Genomic DNA, 19,391 nt, shown 5'->3' with positions numbered 1-19,391 from the left:
AATTCTCGGGGGCTCGCTGAATCCTCAGCTTGGAGTCTTCGAAAATACGCCACTTTGTTGCCTCAGTTACAATTCCTCGAGTTTATTTCACGGAACAGAGTTTTCAAATTGTGACACAAGTGGAACGATGGACATGGGATCGCAGTGAAAGTTTTCCAGTAAACGTAGGCTCATCGAAGGCGGAAAAAACATTGGGAAGGTGCAAAACCGGTAACAAATTGTTGTTTGCCTCTTTTGTCACGAGCGAAGTGACGACATCGTGCACGAACCGCGACGTTGCGTACTTTCTTACAATGGCCTAGCTCTAGCTGGCCGGAAGAAGTCGCCGTCTTCGAAGCCTTTATACCGATGCTTTTTTAAAACACGCATGTTCCGACAATCCCTCACAATAATGGTCAATTATATTCCCATTCTCATCGCCCAACGTGTGACTAGCGAGTTTAATGAATTTAATTATGCTCGTCGATCTGTTCTCTTAGCGACAAACGTTAACAATGATTAGTGACAAATGTAGAATTGTGTCTTTCGAATTTCGCAGCCAAATTTGTACGACACCTCTACCTTTTCTTCGTGTTATCTTCTTTATGAAGAAAATACAATCAGATTAAGTAGGAAGTATGGTCTACGCCCACTAAATGACTTCAGTATTCAGTAAATCTGATTAATGGACAAATGTAAGTTGTGATCTCGGCTCAAATTATACAGCCGTAAATCTTTTCTCTGGATTGCAAATTCTCTTTAGGAATACTTAATGTATCCTGGACCATTCATCACTGGAAGAAAGTTTTCGTTCAATTTCGTGTCTGTCTTTGAATACGAATAATTCGAACGAGATGTTTTATAAACATTCTCGTGCTGCACCTGTTAAACATCAAGGGCAAGTACGTAATTGATGATCGATCTATCATTCGCAATTGAGTGCGATCAATTTTCAACAGCAGCTCTAGAAATCGTGATATATCGTTAGTACTGTAATCTGTTTCTTTTGGAGCTTTCTATCGGGAATTAAATACGTTACATTCCTTAGTAATGTAATATTTCTTTTAACTCCATTATCTGCAGTAATGACTTCCCTTTCGTTGTGACAGTAATTCATCGACGCCTCGATAAATCTTCGATTAATTTTCGAATTATGCGAGGAATTTATATCGCTGTTGAATTTCAACGAAACTTCCACGATTTTTCGTGCCATTAAAAAAGTGGATCAAATACTGTATTCTGCTTAAGATTCATTTAATCCAAACGGCTAACACGAGCCGTGAAACTATGTACGGCCAATAAATTTCTATCTTATTCAGGGAGACATTTATGAGGTTGAAATTTATTACAAGTGTATTCCAGATCTCGGGCACTAAAACAGTGCTAAAAAGGTAACAGCCTGTAAAATTGTGCGTCATAGAAACGCGAAATAAATAAATATTATCTGGTATCGTGTGCTTCTTGTGCAACGTTCGTCAAAGGTAAAAGAGAAACGAACAAAGAAGGCGAAGAAAATATGTCACGATGAATTCCATGTGACGTGCATAAGCTTCTTTCACGGTTGAACAGAAACGGAACTGAATCGCACCTTTTTTCTTCAAAGCCCCTTTTCTTTGCTCTTGAAATGGCTACACACAAACGGTCGAACCGCAAGCGATCGCCCAAGACCAATTAACGACGATCGACTTGGAAATTCTAACGGCATGATACTATGTAATGTAAGGAGGCAACCTCGGGCAACGCCTAGTGTAAATTACGTTTCCAGTGAGTGGTCATATATGCTGGCCAATGCCTCCTTCTTTTCTTCCTCGCCGCACAAGAGAAGATATCGATGGTCTATCATCAGCGCAGACAGTTTTCGATCGTCCCTGATAAAGTGCCGATGGATAACGACCTCGGTTTTCTAGATATACCTCACTGTCTTTGGAAAAATATAATTTCGTTAGGAATGTTCACAAAAAGATTTGCTTTCGTTATAAAATCAATAAGATTTTTTTTTAATTGGTATATTTTCATAAAATTTACGGCTCAAAAATTTTGTACAAAATATAATTGCCTGGTCAGTGGTCAAAGAAGGTTTCATCTTCGTTATGGAGTCGTTGAGTCTGTTTCTTAATCATATGATTTCTTGAATCTTTGCGAGAAGGAAACAGTTTCTCTCTATGGAAATGAAGAAAAAATAAGAAAGTGATCTGCATCGACGAAAAATGGGAAGTGTAAATCGAAAATAAAGAAATTAAAACGTCTTCCGGAGGCGCTCGATGCTTCATCCTCTCTTGCTCGAGCGACAGCTGTAAGAATATCACTGCGCCACTGATCGCAGAGGTAAAATGATAGGACTGATCGATTGACTGGACCGACGTTCGCGGTGAACGTAATAAAATTCAATACTTGGGTACGTGGTCTGTGTCTTCCAATGGATTCGTCTCTATGCGAATCGCTTTGCTACCTTTTTTTATGGAGTAAATTATAAATTACAAAAAAATGGACAAATTGTCAAAGAGTAAAACTATTTTCGTATAAAAATTAGCTAATTTTAGCCACTATGTAGAGCCATTCTTTAGCATGAGATAATATCAGTGGACGAGGAATAGATGGCGATGTAAGAAGATTTCGGTATAATGGTTATACGAAGCACCAGACAAGGATTTTTAAAATATTCGACGATAGATGTATGATAATTATGATAATTAATCGAGATCCTATTCATAACTGTTGACAAGATTACAAGCTATTGTTGCGCCCCGTTTCGCAACTGCCAGAGTTCTTATCACGAGCCGTTTCTTTATAGCTTTGATAACCTCTATTTAGGAATACTGTTGAGTGTTTCAAATGTTTTGTGTTTTAATTATGCATATTGGTAAAGGATAAGTAAAGTTCGCTGAATCGGGAAATTGATTGGATTCGAGATACTTCGACAGAAAGTTGCTGTTTAGAAAGTCCTTGATTGATTAACACCGAAACCAGTTGGATTAATACATGGTTCGTTTCATGGCGAATAATGGCTACTTTTATATGGACTCTTTGATTTTATCTCATAAGTCTCGTAAATGTAAGATTTATTCTTCTGTTCGAACTATTCAGGTTTACCATTTAATTGGTTTTAGGTTTACCATTAATTTACGATTTTAAATTGTATGAAACACACGCGAGTCACACGAATTTTCTATTTCCTTTTTGATCGGCGTCAGGGTTCGTCACTTACTTTCAGTATTAATATTTAAATGATCCTTAATAATGCGAATTAAAGATGCGAAATCATGATTGCGTGATCTAATTTCATGGTTCGATACGATTTAACTTTTTTGTGGTGGTAGAAAATCGTGGTTGAAACACGAATCGAGATGAAGTATTCGTTTGATGCAACGTTACCTGAACCAATTATTAATCTAATCATGCCATCGAAACATTCCTTTCTCCTCGGACCAAATATTTCAGGTAACTGTTGCTTATACATTCCTAATGAGTAATTAGAGTCATTACAAGATTGATTAACCTATTAACCCAATCTAGAAACAGTTCAGTGGTTATCAGAGAAACGCAATGCACGTTTCATCAAGGGATCGCACTGATTCAGACGTTAGAAAAGATGGATGCAAAGAGGAAAGAGAAGTAAAGAAAAAGAGGAAACAATTAGAGATAAATAAGACAGAGTTCTAACTATCAAAAACCTCGCTAAATTTTGACCAAAGTATAGAACCTTCTCTTATACCTAATGCATATGTACTTTCCAGCTCCTCGATTATTCGTATACTCTTTTGATTAACACAAAAGAAACACAAAGAGACACAAAGAAATCTAAAAGAATAAATAATATCAGGTTTTTCAGATATCTAGGTTTGCAATTCTAAGATTTCAAAACGAAATTGCATACACCTAATCGCAGCTTGATCGTCGGCAATCCAACGGGAGTAAACGATCGCAGAACCGTCGCGTAAATTATCTCACAAATGAACGTAAAACCAGTAAACGCATCAGTGGACGTAAATGACAGAACGACAAGAAAATGAGAAAATCGTAGGAACATCCAGTTTGTTCCAAGAATGATTGATCAACCCTATACACGTCTTTGCTAGCCGGAATATTAGGCTGAAGGTTAAAACTCATCCTAACGGAGCTATCAGGTATATTATGTCAAGCTCGGGGCTATGATTCCGTTTTTCTACGCTGAAGCGACACGCGTAGACATTTCCCCCGGGACGTCGTTATCCAGGATCGTCTTTTCTCGAGGAAATCGTGGGTTTGCTTTCCGCTACCCACGCATTATCGCGGTGGAATGCGATGTCTGTCGTTGGTGTTGGACGCACGGCCCCAGGCTTGCCTTTCCTCGTCGTTATCCCTCGTGGACCGCTTATTACAGCCGCGTACCGATTTCCACACGTGCGATCGCGTTACTTCACCTAGGCAGCGTGTCTGCGATTAATTGCGCAAGTTCCGAACACAGCCGCCGACCTTCGAGGATCTCGGCAGTTTCGTTCTGCTACCATGCACGGGATAACGAATGTAAAACCTCCTTCAGATTAGTCAAATTGCTTCGCTTCAAATTTGTTTTCATACAAATCGAGTTACTTGGTCTGAAGAAAAGTATCACGTTGTACATGTAGCAAACATGTGTTAGATTACTCGTCGTCAAGTAGCTTGATGAATGAGGATAAGCATAGAAACCTCAAAGGATTTTTGTTCAAGGATTGATAAAGTTGCCTTTATTTCGAATCGGGTAATTTGAATAATTTCAACGAGTCTTAAGGCAATTAACTCTCCGCGATAGAACGGGCATAGTGTTGTGAAGGTCGTTAATTCATCTGTTGAATGTCTGTTCTAATGAATACGATTGAATAATTAAAGTTGTACAGTGACAAGTAACAGCGTGGAAGTGTTTTATGTTTGAACTAGGGGTAAAACGAGAAGATTGGAAGACAGATTTGAATTAGGTTCATTAGATGGATGAAGACGACTTAATGGAGATTTTTAAATATTCTTGAATCTTGTAGTAGTTGAGTTGGGAAACGATTTAGAATTTTAAAATATATTTGCCATTAATTACGAGATTCGTATACTGTAGAATTAATCGTTACTTGATCTATTCAAATAAAATTAACCTACATCCATAGAATTCCATGGAATATTGCTGGAACATATATCTATATGTGTTTGAGCATTTATTATAACATATTGAACGCAATGCTTTTGTAGAGTAAAGTAAAAGAATTGAACGAATGGTAATTAGTTCTGTACGAGTTGCTTTTTACTATCTGCTTCTACTAAATTACGATCAAAATTACTCATAAATATGTACAGATCTGCATTATATGAGTATTTTAAAACGCAGATTGATGCAAGTAACGGTTACAAAACATACTTTCTGTCTGTGTACTTTCTGAAAGAAAGATGTAGTTAAATGATAAAATGGAAGTCGATCAACCGTGATTTACCACACAAATTTTTAATTCTCCATCTTTTTTTTTATACAGAATATACCGCTTTATAGAAAGATCGATTCTAATAAAAACAATAATTACATTGTTAATCTCGTTACGCTATATGAATTTAATTATATATAAATAATTAGTTATATAATAAACGAAATAGAAAGATAGAAATGTTATATTAAAAAGATTTTACTCACCATTCTGATGTATGTGCTAATCATCTCCGTCAGCTGTGGTGCTCGATTTGTGTGTAAGGGTAGCCTGACTCCAGATGCAATTTGCATTATACATACTCCAACCCTGGGAGAACTCACTGACACAATATCCTCCAGAGGTAATGTCTCCAAAATGATCAAATCACCATTCGGGGTACGTTTTATGAGTCGAAGACCATGATGGGACACTGCCACGTGTTGGGTTTCCGGATGTTGAGGGCCAATCTGCATAGAATATCATTAAACTAAATTACTAGCTAATTAAACGGACTAAAATAAGTTTCAGTTAACATAGTGGACAAAAATGATACAAATGACAAGAAAACATTCTAATATCTTTCAACGATAATACTATTTCACTCTGTAGCACCTCAGACTTGAGCAAACAACGAAACCTTTGTGCTCCAACAATCGGCCGAACGATTCTAATTCAACCGATACATTTTCTTCTCGTGACTTTCCATTCGGGAATGCCACGTGTGATTAGCCATGTATAAACATCATGCACGGTAATTATTATGTGCAACTAGCCGCAGCTAAAAAGTGCGAAGCGAATGCACCAGACTTTCTGTTCATTCCGGTTCGTAGCAAATCGTGAGAGAAATAGTTTACTCACCGATACTGGGAATATCCTGGCAAAGTACAGTGGCCATTGTTTGGCCATATCAACGACGTTCTTCTTTATGGTAATCTTGTGCTGCGTGCTCTGCAGGTTGTCCAAGGTGATACCATAATTATCCAACATCTTGAGCATATTCTGTCTATCCTCTTTTGTAATTCGAATACTAGATGTAGCAAGAACGTCGTAAGCTACTTGACAAAATACTAGATGAAGTGCCAGAGGGCTGTTTAAGGTTTCGTTAGGGGCGAACACCTCTTTCTTCACCCTCAACGTCCATGTGACTCTGTTGTACGTGAAATGAGCCGTGGACGTTTGAGGATAGAGCTTCGTGTTGACGACTTCTTGAACCTTTTCTATCTCTGGCTTCTCTGCCGGTGGCATTACTGGTCTAAGGAATTCGGGCCATTCCTCGATTTCGATCCTTTCCATTTTATCAGTACGATGAGTCGAGGCGACGCTGGATCTTCTGTCCACGTCGCGATCCAATTTTTTGAAACTTTGTCGAACAGCAGCGAAAGATTCCCGCGTATTTGGCATCAGGCCAAAGTCTCGCGACGATGGCATGCCAAAGCTGTCTCTCGACTTTGGAGAGACGTCTCTGGTCATTCCAAAGGGGTCTCTCTTAGAACTCGTGTTTTCGAATATGTCTCTGGCGTATTTGGGATCGAAGATGTCGGAATTCAAGTCGCGACGAGAGTCGAAGTCGGAACTTCTGTCTCTGGCAGAACTGGCTAGGTCTGTGCTATCCTTTCCATAAAAGTCTTTGGACTTCTGATCTTGCGACCTGGACTTGTCAAAGTCGTTTCTGTATTCGTGAGTCTCTCTCAGATGCTGCTGGGATGCGAATATGTCTCTGCTTTGGCTGAACATGTCGCGTTGAGTCTTGGAAAAATGTTCGAAAGCCTCCGAGTCGGGGGATGTTCTGAAGGAATCGCGAGCTTTTGGTTCCACTGGCGCTGGAGGCGATCTAGGCTGTGGTACTCCGGATTGACTGATTGAGGAGAATATTTGAATAAAATTAATTTTGTATATTTTAAAAATTATAAATATTTGAAATTGGACTTAAGAAAATCGTAAAATCTTAACTTGGTGTTGCAAAGGATATTAAATTTTTGTATACTGAAAATACCAGTCGATAAAGGCAGAAATGTTGAGTTTCAAGTGTGAGGCAATATGTTAATAAATACCGTATAGTAAAAAAAGAAGAAAAGAATACCTATTGCTATACATGCTTCCACCTCGGGGACTAGGGGGTTGCGGAGGTGTCACCGGAAGCGGAGGTGGCACAGGTCTCTCCATTCTTTCTATTTGCGTCCTGACAACTTGCGCTTGAGTCATCATGTCGGTCGTGCCTTTCGAAGTAACGCTTTGCGTGTCATCAGCTGTCGATGCATAATCGTCCCAACGTCCTCCTTTAGCATGTCAAAGAATATTACCAAATCGTGCTTATTCATTTTCCAATCATTAGAAGAATTTTTCAAAAAAAATACCTAATTGTTGTTCAAGCAGAAGCTTTCTATTGTCCTCCAAGCGCTTCACTTTACCATCTTCGCGTGGAAGAGCTGGTTTCTCGGTGGTTTTCGTAGATCTCACGCTATGATTAGCTGTCACTTTTTCCAATCTTTGTCTCATCTCCGAACTGAGCTTCAATTTTCCTATACTTCCTGGCGATGGCCTTTGTGCACCTACTTCTAACGCGGATCTGAAGAAATATCGATTGAACGTCAAGGCTGATTATTAAGTATAATAGAAAATTATATAATCAGGAAAAAGCCATCGTACTTTGACTTTTTCTTTTTCTTTTCCCCTTCCTCTTTGTATCCATTCTCGTGTTTCGTGACTGGAGGTGGTGCGTGATTCATCACAGTCTTCTCATTGTTCTCGACGATATTCTCAATTTCAAATTCTTCCCATTCTACGCCACCCTCTGTGCTTGGCTCACCGTCACCTTGATTGTATTCTTGATACTGTGGTGTAATTTTGCGTTGCTGTTGCTGTTGGCGCATTTTGAACTCTATGAAACTGTCTTGACTTTGATTCTCGTTCGAGTCACTCGGTGGAGGCCATCTAAGATGAACATATAAACGAATAATCAGCAAAACGAACGAGAAGAAAACAAAAATCGAATATTATCTTCGATTATGTAAAATTATTGAAATTATTCACCTCCATTTGCCAATTCGAACTGTCTTAGCTCTTCCGTAAGGATCGAGAAAAGGCCTCGACTCGGAAGGATCATGGGACTCCAAAGGTGGTGGCATAGGTGGCGGGGGTGGCACACCTTTGTTATTACTCGAGCTCGACAAATTACTGTCGACGCTGCTCTTACGATTTTTTAATTCACTCAGCACGTTCGTGAAATTACTTTGTACATTGTTCTTGTTGGAATTAGGTCTCTTAGGATCCGTGACACCGGGTGACTTTTTATCACCAATTTTTCTGTCGACGCTAACTTTTCTCACCGCGTATTCCACGCTGGTTTTCCTGACGATTTCCGAATTCTTTCGTGGTGGACTTTGAGATCGATGAATTTGAGCTTTCACCGTCATCTCTTGTCGCTGATTGTTCGCCGACGATTGTGGCGTTCCTTGTTTCTCTGTCGACCAAAGTTCGCCATCTTCTGGTTCTCTAAACGATACCTAGCAATTTCAAATTTCATTCTGTAATTCTTCTTTCTTCCATTACTCGAGTAGATCTATGTTACAATTTTTTTTAGACAGTTTCCAATTAAATTCACGATCATTTATAAAGTATTATACAATGTAATTATAAACATGCTCGAAATGATCTTATTTGTGCTGCTTATGTACAGTGCTGTGAAAAACTGTAGACTCGTACGAATCTCGTGCATTTCCAGTCCAATATTTCTTTGCTGATAATATCTTTCACGTAAGAGAAAGGTGAATGCAACTCGAGAATTGCAAAGGAAAGTGACTCATCATAGGATGGATTTTATCTCCTTTTTAGACCAACGTAATACGACCTTCTAATATGAGTAGCAAGTAATTATAGACTAGTTGCTTCTATTAAACTACGTTGGTCATTAACCACTTGAAGAATAATCAAATATAATAACTATCCTTCGTAATGCGTTATTATTGTACTCGAGCTACGAGAGTTTCTTGAACCCACGTCCTCTCACACCACTGTACCACTCGACTTAATCGAATTTTTCCCATAACCAATTAATTTCTTTTAACATATGTTACAACATTTAGAGACACATTGATCTATTAACAAATCGTTCAACACTATGACGACCGGCTAGTTTCGAGCGTAACTTTCACCAGTGACCGGCTATTTCCACCAAGAATGAACGAAATATGATTTTTTTTTATTATTTCGAATATGTTGAGTATAGGAAGCTGAAAGTAACAAATAAATAAATAAATCTGTTAGCGTCGATTACTTAACTAAAAATGAACGTTTCACGCGTAAGAAGACCGCTTTAGTCTAACACGCGGTATAATTCTGAGAAATTGAAATAGTAAACAATGAAAACAAGAAAAAAGATAAAAAATTATTTTCTTTTAGTTAGAAACAATTTTGATGTTGGAATGACGCAAATATGACGCACGAATTAGGTATTGATAACTGAGATTCTCAGAAAGCAAAATAATAATGTTAAATTTCTCAATATATAAGTGACATATTTCCACAAGTTCAATAAATTCGAAGGCAAATTTTAGGAAATTTACATTTGTAATATTCATTCATTTTTGTTAAATTTTTTAATTTATAGGGTTGATTATAACTATCAATCACGACGCAATTGTTGCGGTCGTCATAGTGTTTAAGTATCGTCGAAGTTATCACTGGCGTGAATCGATCGACTGTTTTATTCGTTAGATGAAATCAGTAGGTACCTTGGAGTAGCGTCCAATAGAATCATTAGGCCCCATTTGGGCACCGTTTTGAGGGGCTGGGGGGACAAGATTCATACTGGAGGGGCCTGCGGACAACGCCGTGCCCTGGAAACACACACCCATGCCGCGATGCGGCTCAAAAGCCCACAGGATCGTCCCAGAGGGACATGATTGTCTATTGGTGAATGATCGCAAACACTGAAGCTGTTTGTGCAGTGTTGCGCAACACCGGTCGTGTTAGTACTTAGTTATGTGATCGTGAAAGTGACGCACGAAAATGACGGCTATCCATTCGCTGTGATGACATTTAACATGCAATTCTCAGCTTATATAGATGTTACGACATCCGTCAGAAATATTGTGCGATAAGGTAACGCTGTGTTGGGCCAAGATTTAAGTAAGTATCAAAGTTTGTCTGTACAGAGAGTGTGTAATCTTGTGTTCGAGATATATTTCATTTCTGTTTTCACGATTATTTTCTGGGACAAGTCTACTTGTGGCACCTGAGTATTATACTTAGAGATACACTTATACATGCAGTAAGCGTTACAAAATTAATTTTCACGAGGGAATCGTCATTTTCACTATCAAATTAAATCAATAACACTGATTGAATTTCGATACTATTTTCAACGGAAATCAAATTTATATAAAATTAACGGTCCCACAGAGATAAGATGTCTATTTACACACGTAAGAAATACCTTCGAAAATATCCATTCATTGCCCCAGAAAATAATCGAAAAGATCTTTCGTGTCCCAACATGTGTCATTATTGGACAACAGTAATTTATCAGACAATTTCTCACCGGTTGTTGCGACGAGTTCTGAGGGCTCTGTACAAGCAGCTGTTGAAGGGCTTGATTTTGCGCCAGCAATTGCTGCTGAATCTGCATATTCTGCGCCATGGCACTCTGCAGGAACGCTCGTTGCAGATTCTGCTGATAAGCCATCATGTCGTTGTTCTGATTAGGCGGTGAATTTGGATACTGAGGAAGACTCAGTCCTTGCATACTGTAAATCGGTATTGGCATGAATCCAGGTCCCATGTTCATGTTGGTACTCTGCGCTGGTGGCACTTGTTGAGGTGTACTGAACATTGGCATCATCATAGGCGGCGACATCATTCCTGGTGTAATGGCACCAAAGTTAAAATTCGCGTTCTGATTCGGTATATCCATATTACCCCCGCCTTTGATCTTCCCAGACAATTCTTTCGCTGTGATGACTTCATTTTCATTCCTCTTTATGATCGATTCGATGAAATCTTCCACAGTTTTGAGTTCTTTTACTTGGCTGTCGAGCTTCTTCTCTAAATTCTCAAGGATTATGGCATCACTCTGGGACCTGTCACCCTTTGTGCCTTTAATACTAGCCGCCAAGCTTCTGGCGTCAGACAACTCGTCCAAGTTTCCATCCAGAACTGGCATAAACAGCTCGTCTAAGAACTGATCCACGTCCGACGCTTGACTAGGTACCCTGACTCGTCTCACGTGCGATGCCAGGGAAGGAGCTTCGCTTGTGTCAGACATGGCCGAGGATTTTACGCCGTATTCACTCTTCTCGATGTATGCACGACTCGATTGACTGCCGGGCAGCGCTCGTTTACCTTTAAAATAGAGGGATACTTTCCTTTACTTGTTCTAAGAAGAAGATATCCTGCTGTTAGGTAAGTATAAAGAAATGTAAATGTTGGGTCAGTTTAAAACTAGAATTACTAGAAAATTCAAAATAACCAGTTCGTAATTTTGCATATTATTATAACGAAGTATAAATTTGCAACGATGTATTTTTAAAGATTTGAATTATTTTTGTTAAAGTATATGGATGAAGGCTTGTATTTTCGCTTTGCTTCATATGGTTTTTCTTATATCTTCCACTCTGATTTCTTTGATACAAGTACCATATTTTAGTTGTCGATAGCTGTTAATGGAAATATTTTTTATTGCCCGCACTTACCAGGATATTGAGATTTGATGAACCTAGTTTGCGATCTAATGTAACTGCTTTTATCGTCTTCAGATCTGCCGGTCTGACTAACAGATTGAATATCGGGATACTCGAAGTCGATCGTTAAGTCTTCTTCTTCGATGTTTGGTTCCGTTGTCCTAGTTATTCTACTGTATTTCCTCTCTTGCGTGATTTCACTCCTTGACATATACTCCGCGTTACTGACAGCAGACGTTTCACCAATCCTTTCAAGACTGTGATAGCGTTCGTTCAATTTCGACGAGGATAAACCAAGATTCGCTAGCTTCACTGGAGGAGATACCACTTCGGGTTGGAGTAGATTGTCCAAACTACGGCTACGTTGCTTCTCTTTTTCGAAGTATCTGTCGTTCAAAGCGGACTTTCGCGATAGACCAGTCTCCGTCGTGCTTTCCAACATAGCTTCGTGAGACTGTTTCCTCGCCTAAGAAAAAAGCGTTAAAAGTTCAGTAACAGAGCTGTAATAGATCGCAATAATTTCTTTAATTAGAAATTTGAGAGCTATCAATTAATATGAAACGATCGTTTGGTTCTAGTTTAATAGGAGACCATAAAATACTATACTAAGTAAAGTATTATAATAAGTACAGCCATAAACAACTAAACTAAAATCTCATACAACGTAAACGCGTAACTGACTTCATGTTAACTAACATGACTTCGAGTCACGAGCCAATATAGAAGATTAATAAATAAAGTGATTTTTGGTATCTCTTCGAGATTCATATTACTGGTCTTTCATAAATTTCCAATCTATAAAAGATCAGTATCAGATCAGTAAAAAGAATTTCCTTGGCTCGAGGCGATATCGTTCAATAATTTAGAGCAAATCAGGAACGAAATAAAATTTACCGATGGCTTCGTGACAGGTGGCTGTGGCGGAGGAACGGCCGGTCTTCTAGGCGATTGAATTTCTGGTTCGACAGGTTTATCCATAACCTTCGATACTGGTTTCCGCTCAAGGGGCTGGAAGGTTTTTAGAACCGGTGGTTCTATTTCCTGCTCCAGCTCGCGAATTATGTGCGCGTGCTAAATAAACCAGCGAGAATTTTATTATACCATCGAGCACCATGAAACTGATTACTAAAAGCACTCGGTCACTCACTTCGCGCTTCTTGATGGGAGGAAAGCTGTTCTTTCGCTGTTCTAGGAACATGTGTTTAGCAGCAGGGAACGCTGGTGCTAGTTCCATTTCCGAAATTAAGTCCAGAACGTAGTCGAAACCGTTGGTTTCAGTTACAATGGCATCGGGACCATCCAATTGGTTCCACAGAGTGATAGTCCATCCTGAATTATCGACGCCATGATTGTGAACAGCGAGATTGGCTAATTCTTCACAGGTTGTCCAGGAGTCCACTGCACAGGTCACTGTTTCGCCTGGAAATAATTATTAATCGTTAATTCTAACAGTCTTAAAATATCTTGTAATTTAGTAAATTTCAAGTTTAACTTTACAAATCGAAAACCTTCTTTCGTCTTCCGTGGTAAAACCGTGATAGTGGAACTTTATTTTCGATTTTCAAGAGTTAAGATTATAAATAAATTTAGAAACTTGTTCCTTTCAATTTCTTCCATTCAGGGTCAACTTACCATCATAAAATCCTACGCTCAGTGCCATGTTCACGCGATTTCTGTTCGCTCTCCATTCCAACACGCATGGAGGATAATTTCTCGGTACGTGTTGAACGATTTGTTGATTGTTACTCATTATTCTGAATATCGTTCTCTCTCCTTGCAGAAGTTTCCTTTGACAATAAGCTTTGTAGCCGTCATACGCATGGTCAGATACATATTTTAGAAAATATTTGAATAGAGTGGGACTGGGTTGAAAGGCTGACAAGCAATTCGATAACAACAGCCAGCCTCTCTCCTTATTAGCATCGTTTTCATTTTTCCACGTCTGATTGGCCAGTTGACATAGGATCTCGTCTCTCAGTTTCTCATTGACGATTCCTTTGTTCACGATATAATCACCCAATGCCTGTTCTCTTTTGCCACTCAAGTTATTCTCATTCATGAAACGAAGAATCATTTTGAAGATCATCAATGAATCTGTATAATCCTGGTCACGAGCTTTCGCCAGGAACGGTGTCTTTATTGGTTCTCGTTTCATACCGAAAATGTGACTCTTGAAATAGATGTTGGTAAATTTGGAAAACTGATGTTGATCGATATCGTTTGGCAGACTATAATTGTGGTGCATGGGTATCACTTGACCGACCACTTTTAAAAGATTCCTTTCTGTATGCGTGGGCTGCCAATCTGTAATAACAGATATTGAAGTTTAATCATTAAAGTAAAATTAAATAAATTTAAATTTCATCAGCTCTTTTTTATTAACACTTGCCATTCATGGAATTGAATTTAAAGCTATAACAGCAAATATAAAAAAGGACGAGCTATCATACAATTATTTTAACTTCTATGTTTAGTAATTTTTATGTTTAATAAAATTAAGTGAATATTTTGATAAATACCGTCGAGTTTGCTATAGATGAAGGCTAGTTCAGCCGGGATTTCTAAATGATTAACACCAGCCACAGCTCTGGAAGTCCTTTCTTGTTCTTCTCTTTGTTGTTTCGCTTTAGCTCGTTCCTTACTGGCACGTTCGATCTCCGCCCTCTTCGCCATTTCCTCTTTCAGCACTCGGAATTTCTCACGCTGTTTCTTCCCCCTGTATATCTTCTGCGCCATAAGTACACCTTTCTTTAACGCCTTGAACTTCTTCCTCTCGTGATAGCCACGATAAACAGCTTGGATCAACACCGTGCTTCGTGAGATGTTGAGGAATCTTCTTCTCGCGAGGAATCCTCTCGTGTACCTGCACTCATTATCAGACAATTCATAATTAAACATAATTATACAATATTATATCATCCTGCAACGGCTCACTAATTTTTATGTTCCAATTTCACTCTCGTTCCAGCGAACAAAAAGTCTTTCAATGTTTCATCAACTCGAGCATAAAATTAGTAATGATTCTTTTACATTTTTCTGAAACTTAAGAAACCGTTTTTTAAAAGAGAAAAAAGGGGCATAACGCAGTTAATTAAATTATATTACAAATTTTGAAGCATACAAAAATTAACTATCAATATTCGTCTTTCGTAAAAATTAAATTCTACTGAATACATTACCTTTGAACGGTTATGGCAGCTCTTTCCAAGATCAGTGCTCTGTTGTATTCCAAAGTTCTTTCCAAGGACTCCCTCAGAAATACTCTGGTGAGTCCAAGTTGATATTGGGATTGTGCATCTTTTGGTGCAGCTTTGTCCAAAATGATGCGACAAAGCTCCTTATTTGGTGCACCTCTAGGCAGGTGCGTGGAAACGAGGTATCTGTATCGGTCCACGAAGTGCCCAAAAAGAAGTCGTACGGGGTAACCAGTTTTCCGAATACGAATCGTCTCGAGCATTCCAGTGTAACGCAATTGTTCGAGCACGCAGGGCATGTCGAATTTCATTGGTGCCTTCTCCGTGTTAGGCTTGATGCATCTAACGAACCATGGATTACACCTGAAACAAACGATCAAACAATTAGAAGAACAACAAGGAGAAAAGTTCAACTCCACCCGGACGTAATTTCCATAATCATACATTTATCGAGAAATTCGAGGAAGTGAAATCTCGTTAAGTTTAATATCTGCTTAACGCCACGAGATTAACTATGGAAATTTTTTCGTGAAAGTCTTGACAATGTAAATCACTTGCATGATATTTCTAATGCTTCATTGCTTATCCGAGAAGTAGAGCATTGAGCAGAGTCGTAACTTCGTTGATGTACAGTGAAATTTTATATATTCTTACTGAGACATGGAATCCAAAAGTTGCTGTAGACTATCGTGAAATCGAGCGGATACGGTTGGTGTCCTTGGTTTCATAGTGACGAATCTACCATTTGGTTTATTCATGGTTTTATTGGCTTCGTGAGCTGTCCTTACATGTTGGAACATCTTGCTGACCATCTGAAAAGGAATCAGTCGTTGATTAAAACTTTAACGAGTTTCATAACGAACAGTCGTTTCCCTGAATTGGAGAAAAACTCACGGATATTTTGCTGCTTATTAGTAATTCTACAACGTCCGGTCTCAGCGTGTCTCTATTTTTATCCAAGAAACCTTCGACGTTGTACCAAACTTGGCCAGCGTAGTGTTTAATTGCGAACTCTGCGGAACTCATTCTTGGTCTCGAGTACAATTCGCTCAAAGCATGATTGTAATGGCATTTTTCTAGGAACGAATGATCAGTCGCTTTAGGAAAATTGCTCTCGTCATCCAGGAGATGAAGAATCCCGACTGGTTTCTTCGCTATAAGATGTATGACCGGCAGATTGTCCTGTATAAGTATACAACAAAAGATTCCTTGGTTATCAAAAACAATAAAAAGTTGAGTGATTAATCACTGCCTCGTATCGATTTCAAACGATCCAAGAGTCGTATTTTTCCCGATAGAAATCCATCAGCTTATTTGTCTAAAGATAATCGAACCAATTAATCGACACGTCGAGGCAACTCTCACTCACAGTATAATTAATCGTCGTCCAATCGATTTTTTCCTTGGCGTATTCTTGCTGCTCCAACTTGAATATATGCTTGTTAAAATAGAACTGAAGGTTCTCGTTGGCGTAATTGATGCACAGTTGCTCGAGGCTGTTCTCTGTGAAATTCTCGAACCCGAATATATCGAGTATCGAGATCGCGGCGGTCTGTTTCGTTCCTTTGTAGACGATGTGATTAACACGAGCGACCAACCAGGAAAACAGCGAACTGTACAAAGCCTTGGCGAAGGCATCTCTGGCGTCTAGAGCCTGGTCGATATTCAACGCCGTGAAAACTCTCTCGTTTCTCGCTTCCTACAAAGGAACTCGATTATCTTGGAGTTAAATAGAAATCCAGAGCAGCTATTTTCTTTTTTTCTTGTTTTATTTTACTTTCTTACTTACCGTCGTTTTGGTCGTGAGTGCTCTGATGATCCCATCGGAATTGACTTGAAGAAGATGAGCAGCCCAACGAATTTCGGCGTCAGAGCCAACTTCTACGCCTTCTTGGCCGTGTCTCATCTGCTTTCGGTGAAAGTACACGTTTCCAAGGTGTAACACGCTGGCGAGGATTTTGAAAATCGTGTCTTGTTCTTCGGACGTGAATCCCAAAACTTGCATGGCGGATAAAAGGGCTTTGAAGTCTTGAGTGTCGCTCTTCCCATCGATCTCGCAATTTCCGCCCTGGTAAATCGACGTTGTCGTTGGATTTATGTGTTTCAAAAAAATGTTAGTTTCGTTTAAATTGTGATTTTCGATGCTTTAATCACCTGGTTTAAATAGAAGTATTTATCAGGTGTCAGTAATCCGTATTTATCCCTGAGCTGTTGATCGAGACCAGCTAGGAGCTCGTAGAATACGTGGTAGTTCCTTTCTTCTGGCGCTTGCGTGACTATTCTACTTTTTTCTAGGAGATACTGAGTTATTCTTCCCCCTACTATCACTCCGCTGAAAATAATTGGTGAATTAATTGAATTAGATCTTCAGCGGATAATTTCTCTTTATACGTACGATTGTGCGGTAAATATCTCTCATTTTCTAACACAGCCGCTTGGATTTTGTTAATATCTTAATTAGGTTGATATTTATGAACTTTTAAATATACGGGGTGTCCGAAAATTATTTATTGCCAATATTTTGCTTTTTTATTTCATTTAAATTATAGGCCTTTGAAGTTTGATTTGTATATTAAATTTCCAACTACTTACTCTCTAAAATAAACTTCTAAATATTTTCCAAATCTGCTGCTGTTATCGTTCCTGGGAGTTTTTGCATTTCCGAAGCTCTCCAACAGGGGCGTCGCCTCGAGAATTTGCTCGGTAACGAGATTGTTTGGCGCGCGATTAACAGCGGCTAGATATTGCATTACGAGTTTCGTGGATTCCGTTTTTCCTGAACCGGATTCGCCGGAAATAACGACCACTTGATTCGCGCTAGCATTATTTGCAGCGGTTACTTGACTGTATGCCGACGAACCCACGGCAAACAGATGACTGCAATTACATCGACGTGAAATTTATTCTATTAATACAGAATATCGTACAGTAGGAGAAAAATGGAAAAAAAGATATCGTATAAATAAGACAAGGAAAATTATTCCGTAAAATTGAAATTCTGTTGGAGATTGAATTCATTAGAGTGTGAAAAGCCATTACTTTCTTATTACTCGAGTTATAAGTGGAACGTTTGTAACTCACGGAGGCAATGTGCCAAGTATTCGTCCTTCGTAGAGTTTTACTTGGTCCAGGCCATAAATGTCGAACATTTTATAAGGATTCACCGCCACTAAGATGCTCCCCGTGTATGTCTGTCGTTCAGGAAAAATATTCATTGAATTATAATAATGCTTGGTGTTAATGAGACGAAGGAATGAAAAGAAACATACGTATATTAATTCCTTGTCGTAACGAATCTTGAGATTCCATAATAGAGAAGCTTCGTTTAAGTCGCTGTAATTACAATGGTGCTTCAGAGTAACGCAATTAATTTTACCCGACACAGACAATTCATATAACAGTGAATGTAATAAAACTCACGTTAATTGAATCATGTCTTCGATTCCATTCTGCCCAAGATCCTGCCTTGGTTTTACTCCAGTTAAATTAGTGAGGGTGAAGATTTGAGGCTGAAACATAACAAGACTAATTAACGAATTGTTATTCGCATATTCATAAACGTTCAGTTTTCTTAAATAAAACAGTATACAGCTTATAACGACTTCAACCTCGATCACCAGCAATTTCTAATTTTTTGGCTCTACTTAATCTTTTCGATGTTAAAGAACTTTGATACGAGAGCAATTTTCTCCTTCGCGATGTTTCAAACGATCTCGAATATTTTCTCGCACCGCATTACATTTTCGTCGATCACACGGAGGCAGAGATATGTCAAGGTTCCCGGCGTCTTCTTTGTCTTCGGCCTCAAGATTGCTTCGTTGGCCCTCGTTCTTCTCCCCGTGCCTTGTCTTCTCGAAAACCTGCTACTGTCATTGCTTTCGCCATCCCTCGGATAGAAGCGTAAAAACTCGCAAGAAAACATGGACGAGGCCGTGAAGAAGTTACTCGAGCCATCGTGAGATTCTTCGAGAAAATCTCCTCTCAGATTCTGACCATCCGCGACTGACTTTAAGTTCTTCAACAACGACTTCGTCATTTTGTAATGTCCCTCAACGAAGCCTTGTCGCGGAGTGCACATGCACACATCGTCGTCCTTACGGCTGGAAACACTTTCCTTCGAGCGTAACCTTGACTTTTGA

The 19,391-nt window shown here is 39.0% G+C and overlaps 1 protein-coding gene across 3 annotated transcripts in view; it reads right to left on the bottom strand.

Annotated features, from left to right (window-relative positions):
• The window catches only part of LOC122574666 (unconventional myosin-XV), a 62,860-nt gene that overhangs the window by 24,836 nt on the left and 18,633 nt on the right, over positions 1-19,391 (bottom strand). For 2 of the 3 annotated variants that reach the window (XM_043742524.1, XM_043742526.1), the window contains 23 exons: positions 18,673-18,761; positions 18,522-18,585; positions 18,334-18,443; positions 17,845-18,129; positions 17,407-17,584; positions 17,042-17,320; positions 16,622-16,951; positions 16,147-16,434; positions 15,907-16,064; positions 15,238-15,615; positions 14,578-14,921; positions 13,691-14,362; positions 13,206-13,477; positions 12,953-13,129; positions 12,071-12,524; positions 10,921-11,720; positions 10,112-10,216; positions 8,412-8,884; positions 8,028-8,312; positions 7,736-7,947; positions 7,462-7,657; positions 6,240-7,236; positions 5,606-5,848 (listed from right to left, as the gene is read on the bottom strand). In XM_043742524.1, coding sequence (XP_043598459.1) covers positions 5,606-5,848; positions 6,240-7,236; positions 7,462-7,657; positions 7,736-7,947; positions 8,028-8,312; positions 8,412-8,884; positions 10,112-10,216; positions 10,921-11,720; positions 12,071-12,524; positions 12,953-13,129; positions 13,206-13,477; positions 13,691-14,362; positions 14,578-14,921; positions 15,238-15,615; positions 15,907-16,064; positions 16,147-16,434; positions 16,622-16,951; positions 17,042-17,320; positions 17,407-17,584; positions 17,845-18,129; positions 18,334-18,443; positions 18,522-18,585; positions 18,673-18,761 — 7,389 coding nt within the window. The remainder of the gene's footprint in view (positions 1-5,605; positions 5,849-6,239; positions 7,237-7,461; positions 7,658-7,735; positions 7,948-8,027; positions 8,313-8,411; positions 8,885-10,111; positions 10,217-10,920; positions 11,721-12,070; positions 12,525-12,952; positions 13,130-13,205; positions 13,478-13,690; positions 14,363-14,577; positions 14,922-15,237; positions 15,616-15,906; positions 16,065-16,146; positions 16,435-16,621; positions 16,952-17,041; positions 17,321-17,406; positions 17,585-17,844; positions 18,130-18,333; positions 18,444-18,521; positions 18,586-18,672; positions 18,762-19,391) is intronic. The other variant, XM_043742525.1, reaches the window with a different exon arrangement.

The sequence above is a fragment of the Bombus pyrosoma genome, linkage group LG14 (genome assembly GCF_014825855.1).
Source record: "Bombus pyrosoma isolate SC7728 linkage group LG14, ASM1482585v1, whole genome shotgun sequence".
NCBI classification, from domain to species: Eukaryota; Metazoa; Arthropoda; class Insecta; order Hymenoptera; family Apidae; genus Bombus; species Bombus pyrosoma.
This window is presented reverse-complemented; position numbering and strand designations above follow the sequence as displayed.